A 13,814-nucleotide genomic window follows, 5' to 3' on the forward strand; every position below is an offset into this window, starting at 1 on the left:
TATCACGTGACATGATATACAGTAGTGAGAAGGGCAGGACACTTGTTTGTCCATTTTGTCATTTATGAAATAAAAAACAGCAGCTGTATCCAGTGGTTTAGTGGTGCCTGGAGAATTAGCTATACTGTAAAGTGGCCCGTCCAGCAAAGAAATAAAAAAAAAAGTGTTATAAGCCGCAGTATATGCAAATCAGCTTTTTTGGCAGACTTACTTGCTCCTACATGATAGTAATAGATGGAAGTAGTTGTCATCTACAAATCCCATCTTGTTACCCATTGTCCAGTCAAACCCTGGGCAGAGGGCGGAGTCTGATGTTGTTTATAGTGACCAATTAAAGGAGCAGATACCTCAGCCACTATCCCCCAAACTAACTCTCAAATCTCAATTTGAAGATGAGCACAGCTAAAACTCGATCTTCAGACACTTTCAAGACTTTTTTTTCCCGTATGTTTTGAGACACAGGGGCACTCATAATGTTTTCAACAAACAGTAATGCAGCACGATAGGATCAGCATATCAGAGTGATGGAGAAACAGGTAAATGAGATGAAGAGGAAAAATATGTAGGTATACGCCTCTTACCTGTGTATTACCTGCACTAAACCACTGACTGTAGTTTCTATTATATATTATTTATTAATTAGCTAGCATTAGCATTTTGATGCATTAATTAGAATTTTTTTCTAAAAAAAAATTCTTGGTGTAAGAATTTTGGTGTATAATTCATTATAAAATGAAATGTACAAAGCCCCTAAAGAAAAAAAATTTTGAAAAAAAAAATCTGAAGGTGAAAAAAACAGGACACATGACACAAAATGTGAAATGTTTATCTATATATATATGTATATATATATATATATATATATATATATATATATATATATATATATATATATATATATATATAATTTTTTAAAATATTTTTTTTACCTAGAAATATTGTTTCCATCTTGGAGGTTGATGTAATTTATTTATTTATTTATTTATTTATTTTACTATTAAACTGAATGTAACTCTTTTTGGCTAATATTCTAGGAGATTATCTAAATCAGATCTCCAAGTCAGTAAATATAAAATGTAAAATTGGGAAACCTTTAAAATTATTTAAACTTGAATATGATGCAATGCAGGGTTATAGAAGTATTTTAAAACAGATGTTCCATGTTTTGTTTTGTTTTTTTCCCTCCAAAAACTTAAAAATCACCACAAATTGAACAGAAAGTGTTTTTATTTATTTATTTATTTTTAAATCTTAATATTTACGTAATTATTTAGCTAATTTGAAGAATTTTTATGGTGTTCCAATGTTGTCCAATTTGTGATGATTTTTTTTTTTTTTTTTTGGAGGGGAAAACTCACTCACTCATCTTCTATACCGCTTTATCCTGTATTCAGGATCGCAGGGACCTGGAGCCTATCCCAGGAGGCTTTGGACACTATAGGGTACACCCTGGACAGGGTGCCAATTTAACGCAGGGCACACACACATACTCACACACCCATTCACACACTATGGGCAATTTGGGAACGCCAATTAGACTGACCTGCATATCTTCGGAATGTGGGAGGAAACCGGAGAAACCCAGAGGAAACCCACCACACAGGGAGAACACGCAAACTCTATGCACACAAAGGACTCTGCATTGCAATATATTTTGGTTTAAATTGTTTCAAAGTTTTGTGTTCTACATTTTCTGACTCAATATATCTAGATTCGCTTCACCTGGTTAAAGAACAAACTTAAATAACAAACCCCAATCTGAGAAAGAAAAAAAGAAAAAGACAATGCAGCATCCTGGTTGGACTAATCTACAAGATATTTGTCGGCGCGGTGTTTGTTCGTTATCAAGCCTGCGCTGGTCTCATGCTGATTAAAGTGTCAGAATATTGCATTCTTACTGTAGCCGTGTGTGAGTGGTGATCATTTGGATACGCGTGTGTTTAAAAGCATACATTCATATTACAACGCTGTCTAAGTTTAATACGTGATTCAATAATAAAAAGAAGTAATAATTGTATTACTATTAATACTTAATATATTAAACATTGTTGTGTATTGCGTTCCTCTAACACTACGGTAAACAAGGTTGTTTCTTATCACCATGCTAAAAAAAGCATCGCTTAATAGTGTGAAGCAGCATCATCAGTATTGTATTTGCATTAGTCTTTTTGTCTATTTCTAGAGATTTTCAAGTATTCATTCGTCAGCTAGCAGCATCTACATGTTCATAGGGGTTCTGTTTATATTGTTGCATTCTGTTTTATTTGCATTACACGTTGTCTGTGTGTGTGTGTGTGTGTGTGTGTGTGCGCGCATGTTTGGCATTATTGTAGTTCTCGCTACGCCTAGGTGGCGACAGAAGCGTCTACAGGCACCTGGTTTAATCTAAAGCAAATAAACAATCAAATATTCAGTAAATACCAGTAATATGTATTAGAGAGGCAGAGTCGAAATTGCTTCATGCGGCCGAGTCCGGCTGAGTTACAGTAAGTCTGTACATTGCATTGAAATGCATAGGCAGAATTCGATATGGTTCAGATCTGCACTTAGACATGTGTGTGTGCATGTGTGTGTGTGTGCATGTGTGTGTGCGTGTCACTCTCAGGCCTTCTTTGGTGTAGGTTTGGGTGTCACTTTGGAGCCGGACAGTCCGTTTTCTGTATTATCGATCCCTGAGGAGGAGACGAGGCACTCCTTACTGCAGTACATAGAGAGAGAGAGAGAGGAAGAGAGAGAGAGGGGGGGGTGGTTAGTTCTTTGCTCTACACAGTTTTCCCTTTACCCCAGACAGCCTTGTGTCCTCACACAGTGGAGCCGATTGTAAGGGCTGTACTGAGGTCAGTGTTACTGAGTTCTCTTCATTAAGAAGATTCTCAGATTCTCACGAGGAATCTATTTTAAAAGGCTTTGTCAAAATACTGTTTATTCCCTTCCGGAGTAAAGTGAGTAAATTCAGCTTCATCTGTCAGCTGCAGTTACGTTCAAGACCGAAGCCAGACATTCAGTCTCTTAAGCATGTGACTGACACCGTAAGACTGTCAGTGAGCAGCTCTTTATTTCGTGATATAAAGCCTTGAGGCTGGTACGTACTGAAAGTCCATGTCACTGGAGGGAGAAAGCTTATTATATTTTTTCCAGAATTTTACTTTAACTTAAACTGTTCCTTAATAGAGATCGGTGGGATCGATTCAGATATGTATCGCGATTCTTTTATGCGTCAATTCATGTATCGCCACACTGGCTCCAAAAGACCCCAACAACAATGCTGACGGCATTTATCCAAAATCTGTTATAATCTCCTTTGATCAGTTGATATTGAGACGTATATCTGCTACTTCTGCTCTGTAAATCCATTATAACGGCTCTAATCTGAGGTGCTGTTGGTTAATTAGTGATTTCTGGGGCTGGTGACTCTAAATGAAGTTCTCCTCTGCAGCAAAGGTACGTTTTGGTCTTGCTTTTCTGGGAAGGTCTCCATGAGAGACAGTTTCATCATGGAGCTTGATGGGCTTGATATAATACTGTTCTTGCAAGAACTGATCCAGAACAGTTGATCTTCATGTCTTAAAATAACAACTGACCATTGCCGATGTTGTTACTTAATTACCTAATGTGTTATTTCATAATTTTGAAAAAATACAGTATTGTTCTAGCATGTTTACAGTACAGGTGGTAAAATATTACCATACCTCTATAACATAAGCTAGAAATGTTGTGCTCTAAACTAGTCATATGTTGCCGGGCAGCGCAGCATCCTGTGTGATAGGAAGGAATTATTTGCTAAGTTTGTTTAGGAATCTAGAGAAAAAAAAAAACAATATTGAATCGGGATATGTATAAAATTATGATGTTATATTATAATTATTATATTTACAAAACCGTTATACAAATCCAATCAGCACCTGGTTATCATATCGTCTGGTCCCTGGAGATTCTCATCAATATTCCTTAACCATATTTCATTCAAATAAACAGAGTGTTCAAAGAAAGAAAGGAAAAAGAACATAAGCCCCGCTCTCACTTCTTCTCCTCGAGCTTGGCGAGGACGAAGAGTGTGAAGTTCTTAAGCAGCATGAAGATCACCAGCAGGGCTATGCCGCCGCCCACACACGACACGATGATCTTGGTCAAAGTGTTATCCACAACCCGTACTGAAAGAGGTAAAATATGTGTTAAATAAACGTCCACTTAAAGAAGAAAATTCACCACAATGATGATGGTACAGATATTGGCAAATTCATTTCAAATCCCAGTGAAAGAGCTGTTGCTTTAGAAACCATAACTTTAAAAAAAACAGCTGGTGAATCCTGGGAAATTTTATATAGCTATTGCATACAAATTTAATTGTTCCTAATTAACACTGCGCTTTTTCTTCTTTCAAGGTTCAAGGTCTCTATTTGTCAACACCACGAAATGTGCAAAAATACATAGGATTCCAAATACCATCTCTCTTCTCTCACATCAAGTGTTTACATCACTTATATCATGACTTTACCAGCAGATAAATGGATGTCCTGACAACCAGACAAAGCTGAGCAAAACAAAGGCAAAACAAAGCTTTATCAAGTAATCCACGTATTGTTGGAGAATGTTTACCGTACATTAGATTGCATTTGAGGTGGTAAACAAGCGTAGAAACCTCACTCACATTCGTCCACCACATAGAGTGTGAAGATGGCGCTGTGGTTCTTGCCCAACTCTTTGGGGTTCTTGCCGAAACACGTGTACTGGCCAGCGTCCTCGAAGGTCACGTTCCAGATCATTATGGACACGTTGTTCTGCTTACTGGAACCCACAAACTCCACACGCTCTCGGTAAATCTTCTTGTTTACCAGCTCTGCTTTATCCAACGGGATCACTGAGTCCATCACCTGATCGGATGACACAGAACACATGACTTGGACGAACAACCTAAATATTTCATTTTCTAGTTTTACACTGAAACCATAAACCCAGACCTGGACCATTCCAATAGTTTTCTAACACTTTTAATATTTACCTCACTCATCCAGCCTCACCTTCACCATGGTGCCATTGTCATTGAACTCCCATTTGAAGTATAGATTTTCAATGCCCATGCAGCTGGCGTAGGTGCAGGTCAGCAGGACGTCGCTGCCGTTCACTGCCTCAATAAAGGGAATCTTACCGGTGTTCATCTCCAACGCCTCTAACGTCCCATATAAACCTAACGGGGAGGACAAATGAGAGGTAGAGTGTCTCTCAAACACTGAGTTCGTTCATCACTATTACAGGTTCTAACAGTTTGTGTATCTGTTTCGCTTCTAACTTATGTTAATATATCACACCCTATGATAAAGAAGGTTCAATGGTCTTGCAGTTGAACGTAAATGGTCTCCAGTCTGATTACGTGGATGTAGATGATGGTTGAGTCACTGGAATGGATAATGGACTGTAGTTTCATCTGTAATGATGATGTACTTCTTTAAGTAAACAAGAAAGTGCTGATACACTGTACTGTAAAGCATTCATTATAATCTGTACAGCGCTTACACTTATTTAATTAAAAAAGGTTTAGAGTTAATTAAAACATTATGACTATTCAGGATCTGTATCTGAATCAAAAGTGGATGAACTTGTGAAGCCATTTAAATGAAAACTGGGACAAATCCCGTCATAACAAAGATAAAAAAATAAATTTAACTTTTTTGTTTCACCAAAGTAAAAATCTTCCTAATGTCTTTCAATTAGTTCTGCTTTCAAAGTCACCTGCTGTCCTTGGGTAATGTGATTTGCTCAAGTGGGACAAGCTCCGGAATTAACATCAATATTGTTGTTCCCTTTTAACCAAAAACTACTACTACTACTACTGAGAATAATAATACAAAGGATGTTCAAGTCAAACCAGGACTTTCAATTGTGCAGAGTAAAAACTCCTTTTATTTCTCTATATAATCCCCTGCTACACTAATCCACTACCCAGTGTTTCACTAGTGCTTGGACACCACCAAGGTAAAAAGTTTACTCAGTACGCCAGAATCTGCTTCACTTCACGTCTAAAACGCTGGCCTCCCAGGAACTTCTTTAATTGCTTGACATGTGTAAATGTCTTGGACTGAGGTCAGGACTGTACAGGGCATGTGGTTATAACTCCCAGACGAGTTTCTGTAACGTGCAAGTGGTGCTGGTGAATGATTGTGTAACAAGTTATCCATCGATTTTTAAGGATCAGGTGTTCCAGTCACTGAATGTTCACAGGAACGACTGCAGCCACCTCGGCCGGGATCGTCGTTCACGGACATACGGCTTTCTTTAAAATGTTCGCATTGTTCAAATCCTTTATTATGGCTACCAGAAATTTTATTATTATTATTATTATTATTATTATTATTATTTACCTATTAGTTTCTAGTCATAAAATATGGTCATTTCTTTTAAAAGCTATAAAAAGCTAGCTATAACATATTTAGCTGCCTATTTTTATTCACTCCAAAATGGTTTTCTATAAACTTCAACAAAATGCTTTTTTTTAAATTGTATTTGTTAGTATAATGCCTATAACATGTCTCTTTAATACTTAATAGTGTCTTTTTCAGCAATAGAATAACATTTAATTAAATAACCCTACATTCTGGGAACACCCAGGAAATCTCAACCTTCTGGCTCACTCAGTCAGGAAAACCAAGCCAGAGCACATCTGATTTATATCGCTTTCCTCTTGAATTTCACCTGTTTTCTTATATCAATGTTAATCTTGTTATTTATTCATCTGATTTCTCACATTTCTTGCTTTTGACCTGTAAAACCCCAAATGTCTGGAGCTTTATTCTAAGGATTTCCTGACGTGCTCTATGGATCACTCTCAGCTCGGTTGGTCGGAAATCTTGTCTCAGCTCGTGCATGAATTAGAGCTTAATACAGGCCTAAAGGATTAGGAACAGGATTTTCTAAACAGCTTCTATAATACAAAACCTGCAGCTTGAGATCAGTTTCACTAATACAAACTTATTAACAGAAAGAATTTAGCAGTTTATGTTATGTGCAGTTCTGTTTTGTTATTTTTTTAAATCCTTTCTATTTCCTATATTAATATTATGACATAGTCTATTTTTTTTTCATTTGCTTTCATAAATCAATATAGCTTATAATTAGAGCTGCTAGAAGGACATGAAAGGAATTTTTTTTGAAAGAAAATTTGTCTGTTTGAAAATAATATACACTGCTCCAGAAATTAAGGGAACAGTAAATGTACTAAAAGTTACTTTCTCTTTTTTTTAAGTAGTCTATATGTAGAATAAAGGATCAAATTGTCTTTTTGATAAAAGGTTTGCGAGAGCTCACACAGACCCAGCTGACTCCATAGAGTTCTGGGTCATAGGTATTGATAAGTGATTTTCACCAGCAAGCACTTCTATTTAAATAACTTAAAAAACATTTTTTAGATTTACACAGAGAGAGTTTTAATGATATATACATACTCATAGCACAACAGTAGTACTTGTTAAAAGCATCAGAAATAAAGTCATGCCCTAGGATTGGCTCGTATTTCATAATGAGGGACGATCTAACCAATCAGCGATGATACTGAATTCTTTTGACATAAGAGCCGGGACTTATGTTTTGACTTAGAAAGAATCAAACAACTTGTAAAAACAAACAATTCAATGATGTCATTTTAGAAACTGTCTAGTCATGAATCGTCTCCCTTTGATCTCATACAGTATATTCTTAACACATCTCACAGATTTTTATTTCATTTATTTATTAATATTATTTAGATTTATTTATTATTTTACTCCCACACTTGTCTTTTCTCCTTTAGAGGGTCTGTGTATAATTAACGTGACACTTGGTGATAGTTGTAGTGAAAATGTTCTCTGTAGAGGTTTTATTATACCTATTAATTTATATCAAAGCATCTTATACATGCATGAGTTAATGTGCGCCCTGACAGTCAAACCCATAATATAGACAGATCCGGTGCTACGTTTATTGGATCTCTTATTTTAAATTTGCAATCCTTACTTTTTAGTGCATTATGTGAATTACTCTCTCTCTCTCTCTCTCTTTTTCTCTTTTTTGCTCACTTTCTCTCTCTATCGCTCACTCGTTCCTCTTCTCTCCCTCCATCTCTCTTGCAGCAATGATGCTGCAAAATCTCATTCACAAAAAACTGCTTCTCTCTCTCTCTCTCTCTCTGCAGTGAGGGCGTGAGTCGACTCCTTCCCTGGACCTGCTCTTTATCCAGGCATTGATTACCACTTGCTCTGTCTGCAGCGCACTAACACCTATGAACCTATGAAACCTGATGCAATGCAAATAGTAATTTATAGCAGATTTTTTTAAGTAATCCAATAAAAAAGATTTCTCATACACAGACACGTGCTATATAACCTAATGTTAGAGACTGGATCACTGAAGATGCTTTACTTTTTCGATTATAAAGCCTGAATGTCTGCGATTTCCATCTCCAGAGAGACGTCCTTATTTCTTTGTGTCTATTTGGGACAGTGAATCGTTCTGGAGACGATGTAACCGAATACATAAGGTCAGGAGCATTAATATTGATATTTCGATGTGTATTTATAGAGTAATCACAGGAGGTTAGTTTTTAGAAGCGACAAACTAAGCACAGAAACCTACGTAGAGAGCTTTCTCGCTGTATTTCACTGCATGTTAGTTAATTAAGGCTAAAATCAGGGGAGCATGGTGGCATAGTGGTTAGCACTGTGGCCTCAAACCTCCAGGGTCAGGGTTCGATTCCCATATCAGGTCTGCGTGCATGGAGTTTGCATGTTCTCCGGGTACTCCGGTTTCCTCCCTCAGTCCAGGCTAATTGGTGTTCCCAAATTACCCGTAGTGTGCGAATGAGCATGTGTGTGCGCTGCCCAGGGTGCAAAGTGGTATAGACGATGACTTTAAATTATTGCAAACCTAAAAAATTGTTAAATTGAATGCTAACCAAACAAGCAGCTAGAACCAACAAGCTAGTTCAAACTGACAATTCATTAGTTTTGTTGGATAACATTAGAACATTTGGGAAATTTAGGAGGACATCAGTCAGTAGATGAATAAACACTATATAACTGTGGATGTTACTGCAGGGAAAATTTTGAAAGATTTGCGAAATAAGTCATTAGTTTCTCAATTTCTTTTTCTCGGTCCTATCCACAGCCCCACCTGGTTTCTCTTGGCTCACACAACCAAGGCTTGCAAATTCACCATGATAAGATCTATAGAAGACATAATCGCTGTGTCCTTTCCCCTTCGGTGAGTTCTCTTCTCAATGTGGGTGAAATTTATTCACGTTATCGCTGCTTTTTCTGAGATCACATTTCAGATTATTATTCTAACTATAAAACTAAAGGAAAGTGAAGATTTTTTTTTCTTTTTACTCCTGAGCACCTGATGATGACGTCTAAAGGAGAGAACGCACGTGTTTACACAGCTGCTGTGTGACCAAGCGGTACAACGCTCGGTCAGCAAAAACAAATCTGATACCGTTTCATTTTCCCCCCAGCGCTTCGGTACAGGAGAGACAGAGAATAGTCTGAGAGTTCACCTCCACCGTGATGCTCAGTGTTTAACTCGCTTTAAGATCAAGAGCGTAGATCAGTGGTGTTGAAGCAGGATAGTTATCAGCAGTACGTTATTAAGTGGGTGTGGGTGAGCCGGACTTGCGACAAGGTAGAATCCAATCTGTAGTGATTGTGAATTTTGAATAGCGTTATGCTAAGTAAAGGATAAAACGCAAGATGTCCTTACGTATGTGGAAAACGATCTCCCTTAAACTGATTGATTTCCAGTAACATTGCATCCTGAAGTCTTTCATTCCTCTCATACCACAGCAATATTATAAGCATTATATATATATATATATATATATATATATATATATATATATATATATATAATTATAATTATATAGTTTAAAGCACCATCACTGATGCCATGTTCCCAAGCACCAGAACATCAGTGAAACATCTCACACACTGCACACTGACTGCTGAAGTCTACAACACCCAATAATGGAGTGACCTTTACTAGACTCTCTTAAGGAAAGAAGCTCCTAAATGTTTCTTTAAGTGATTTACGATTTGCAGGTGATCAAAACACAATTCTAAGAGTAAAATCTCCCTTTATTTCTCTATATACTAGCCCTTGGATAAAGAGGTTTTCTCAGTACGCCGAAGCCACGATCAGACTGCCTGCTTCATGTCTAAAACCCTGGCCTCCCAGGAACTGCTAAGGTCAGGATGTGGCAAAGTCCCGTAATGTGCAAGTGGTGTTGCATTCTTAAAAACCTTTGTACCTTTTAAAAATTTACCAAGGCTAAGAGACTTTGCTTGAAGTAAATGTCAATCGCTCTAACACCATTATTCTTTATTTTATAAAGTCCCGGTTTGACTTGAACACCCCTCATACTTTCTGTAGGGTTCTTCACAGACCAGAGCTTTTCCGTATTATAAGGAAAGAGCCGGTGTGGCTGGAGGTTTTTTAATGGCAGTCAAATTGAAGGCACACCTGAGACTAAGATGAACTGATTAAACGAGTGAAATCAGATCGGCTGCTGAAAGCCGAGGTCAAGTAATTAAACACGTGGAATCAGGTGTAGTCCCCACTTGATCAGAAAGAAAACCACACACCCACACCGCACCAGCACTTTGCAGATAACTTTGATACTTCTGTCAAAATACAAAAAAAGGTTTAATATTGAAGGCTTTTAATTTTGTTTAACTAAGTTGATCATTCTTATATTCATGCATGACTAATTGGTCTACTGTACTGACTACTGTATGACCTGTATGACTACTGTATGACCTGTATGACTACTGTAGGTATAAGGATTAAATATAAACCAAACCAACTTAATTACTTTAATCATATGACATCAGTATATTTGTCCTTCATCATTAACAATACTACCATACATATGGTTTTAAGCGTAGTATTATTTGATCTATACTATTTTATATATTATTCTTTACTGACATACTTATTTAGTACAGTAGTATGAGATTCACAATATAGCAACATATTATTACTATACTATTTATATAGCATCATTTCTATACTCCTCTATGTAGTATTTAGCACTGGAGAATCGATTACTGTACATTCTATTTCACATTCAAATTAACATTTTTTTTTTTTTTTACATATCATTTAGTATGTACTGTAGTATGAATTCCATACTACTTTATGTACTACATAGTACTGTAATATATAATGGATACTATTCCATTTGTCACTGTAGAATCAATTTAATATTATTTCATGTACAAATTAGTACTGCTGTATGAATTCCAAGCTGTTTTTATACAGTGATGTGTACTGTACTTCGAATCCTGTACTATTTATATACTATTTTATAATGTAGTATGAATTTAATATAACTTTATACGATACATAGTACAGTAGTATGAATTATTTACTATTTTATGTACTATTTATCACTATAGTATGAGCATGAATTTCATACTATTTCACATATTTTAATTGTTACTGTAGTATGAGTTCCATATTATTTTTCTATGGTAATTTTTGCTTTAATATGAATTCTGTACTATTTTATACATTTATTAGTACTAGAAACAATAAGTAGTAGGTAATACTACTTATGTACTATGTTGTCCTGCAGTATGAATTCTGTACTCATTTATATACTCATTAGTGTGTTGTGTGAATTCAGCACTACTGTATGTACTACATAGTACTCTAGCATGAGTTGCATACTATTTTTATCCTGTTTGCATTGTAGTATAAATTTTATATTATTTCATATACAAATTATTATTTTTATGCTACAGTACATAACTGTAATTCATACTGTGGTATGAATATTTATACCACATTGTGGTAATTTATGTCTAAATAGCAGTATAATGTGACTTTCATTCTATTTCACATTCAAATTATTACTATAGTATGAATTATAAGGTGTTTTACAGTAAAGCTTTGTATGAATAGGTACTATTTTATGTACAATTTCATACTTTAGTATGAATTCTGAACTATTTTTATACAGTGATTAGTACAGTAGTATAGAGTTGTGTACTATTTTAAATACCATTTAATACTGTAGTATATGAAGTCAATACCACTTTATATACTATTCATTTAAGCTACAAATATAAACTTTAAATTTTCTAGTATTGTACACTATTAAATAGTTTCAATACACTGTGTAGACACTATGCTACTTGACCTATCTATCTATGGAGGTATTACATTATATTTAGTAGTATGGATGACGTATTTGTCCTTGAACCCATTCTGAAACTTGTCCCCTATATTTAAAGGTTCCTAAAGAGGGACAACCTAAAGAACTCCTCATTTGACTTTTTTCACCTTTTTTTTTTTTACTCCTGAGAAAAGAAATGTAGAAAAAAAGTATACAGCACGCTTACTGAATGTGATAATTAGGAGAAGGCTGATGGAGCTCCTTCCTGGCAGGAACCTTTTTGCTTTCAGGACCTCCATCTCTCAGTCCTTACAAACGTTTCTCCACCGCTCTCTACTCCTAGGTATTCTGTCCGTTTCCCAGAATTCCCACTTAGAGGCCTTGGCAGTTCGGGTGCACACCTGGTTCACACCGTGGTATACTTCCCAAGACGTCTGGATGCTTACATCAAAGTTTGGTTTATCTTCAGCGTGCAGTGGTGCTGAGTCTTCGCAGAGGTTCCAGTTTATGAGGAAAGATCCTGAGGTTTTTTTTTTTTTGTGTGTGTGTGTGTGTGTGTGTGTGTGTCTTTGTAGACTCTTTGTAGATGTCAAAAGGATAAAATAAAAAGAAAAAAGGCATGAGACTAAGTTAACTATGCACAAGAATATTTGCAAGTAATTGCACAATGCTAAAATCTAGTGTGTGTGTGTGTGTGTGTGTGTGTGTGTTATACTATACCTCTTCCGATGCTCTATGTGTCCTATAGAGAGAATTCCAGAGGGCAATACTATTTAAATCAAAGCGTCTTCAGGATACATACTGGTGTTCTTCTGCTCCTGATGTTCTAGTACACGTGCGGATGCACACCATCAAACACACACATACACACACACACTCTCTCCATCCCGGGACATCAGAACAGCAGTGCGCTTTCTGCAGAACTGCAGACTAAACACAAGAGGCTTCGTTTCACTGCTGAGGAAAATCTGGCTCTAACTCAACTTTTCTCTCCTCTGGATGCTTGGCGCTCTTTCTCTCTCTCTCTCTCTCTCTCTCTCTCTCTCTTTACACCCTCTCTCCCCATCACCTCATCATTCCTCTCTCCTCTTTTTTTAAGTTGTACTTCAGTCTGTTACACTCGCCCTGTTCTTTCTGCAGTGCAGACTCAGAGCTGCAGTGCTGACTTTGGATCAGCTGTTTTTTTTTTTTTTGTGGTTTGTTTATTTTTATTTTTATTTTTTTGCAATAAGAAAAAGAAGGAAATAAAAAAAAAAAAACAGAAATCTGATCTTATTCTAATCTATTGACTGACTTGAGAGCTGGATTTTGCCCAGGCACTGAAAAGGACAGCACTCAGCATGCGTAGCTGGCTTTCTTATATTTTAAAATGCCATTGTACTATAGAGGTTGTACAGTATGTTATAGGTACCTGTCTGGTACACATACTATGGAGTAGGCTAGTATGGATGCCATAATATTTCCTATGTAGCTCATAAGGAAGGTTTGTTTTAAATCTAGAATTTAGTATGTAATATTTAATAAAGCAGCATGGATGGAATAAATACTATTCTGACCTGGTATTTGAGTACATGACTACCACATTTTTCTGATTATACAGTATTATATTAAAATACTATCCACATAGTATGCTAGTATGGTTCCCATAGTAATGTAACATATTACAGCAGTA

At 36.3% G+C, this 13,814-nt stretch overlaps 1 protein-coding gene across 1 annotated transcript; it reads right to left on the minus strand.

Annotated features, from left to right (window-relative positions):
- Positions 1 to 1,640: 1,640 nt before the first annotated feature.
- scn4bb (sodium channel, voltage-gated, type IV, beta b) lies at positions 1,641 to 12,457 on the minus strand. Its single transcript, XM_053485214.1, has 5 exons — positions 12,369 to 12,457; positions 5,019 to 5,185; positions 4,649 to 4,871; positions 4,022 to 4,151; positions 1,641 to 2,698 (listed from the first exon to the last, which is right to left on the minus strand). The coding sequence occupies exons 1-5, from the start codon at positions 12,439 to 12,441 to the stop codon at positions 2,602 to 2,604; spliced, it is 690 nt and encodes a 229-aa protein (XP_053341189.1). The 5' UTR covers positions 12,442 to 12,457; the 3' UTR covers positions 1,641 to 2,601.
- Positions 12,458 to 13,814: the final 1,357 nt, after the last annotated feature.

Source organism: Clarias gariepinus, chromosome 24 (assembly GCF_024256425.1).
Source record: "Clarias gariepinus isolate MV-2021 ecotype Netherlands chromosome 24, CGAR_prim_01v2, whole genome shotgun sequence".
Classification (NCBI taxonomy): domain Eukaryota; kingdom Metazoa; phylum Chordata; class Actinopteri; order Siluriformes; family Clariidae; genus Clarias; species Clarias gariepinus.

Coding starts and splice junctions, on each gene's coding strand:
- scn4bb (XM_053485214.1), bottom strand. CDS start 12,441: ATGGAGGTCCTGAAAGCAAAAAGGTTCCTGCCAGGAAGGAGCTCCATC. Junction 5,186..12,368: donor TCTCCTAATTATCACATTCA/GTAAGCGTGCTG, acceptor CCTCCCCGTTAG/GTTTATATGGGACGTTAGAG. Junction 4,872..5,018: donor ACAATGGCACCATGGTGAAG/GTGAGGCTGGAT, acceptor TCATCCGATCAG/GTGATGGACTCAGTGATCCC.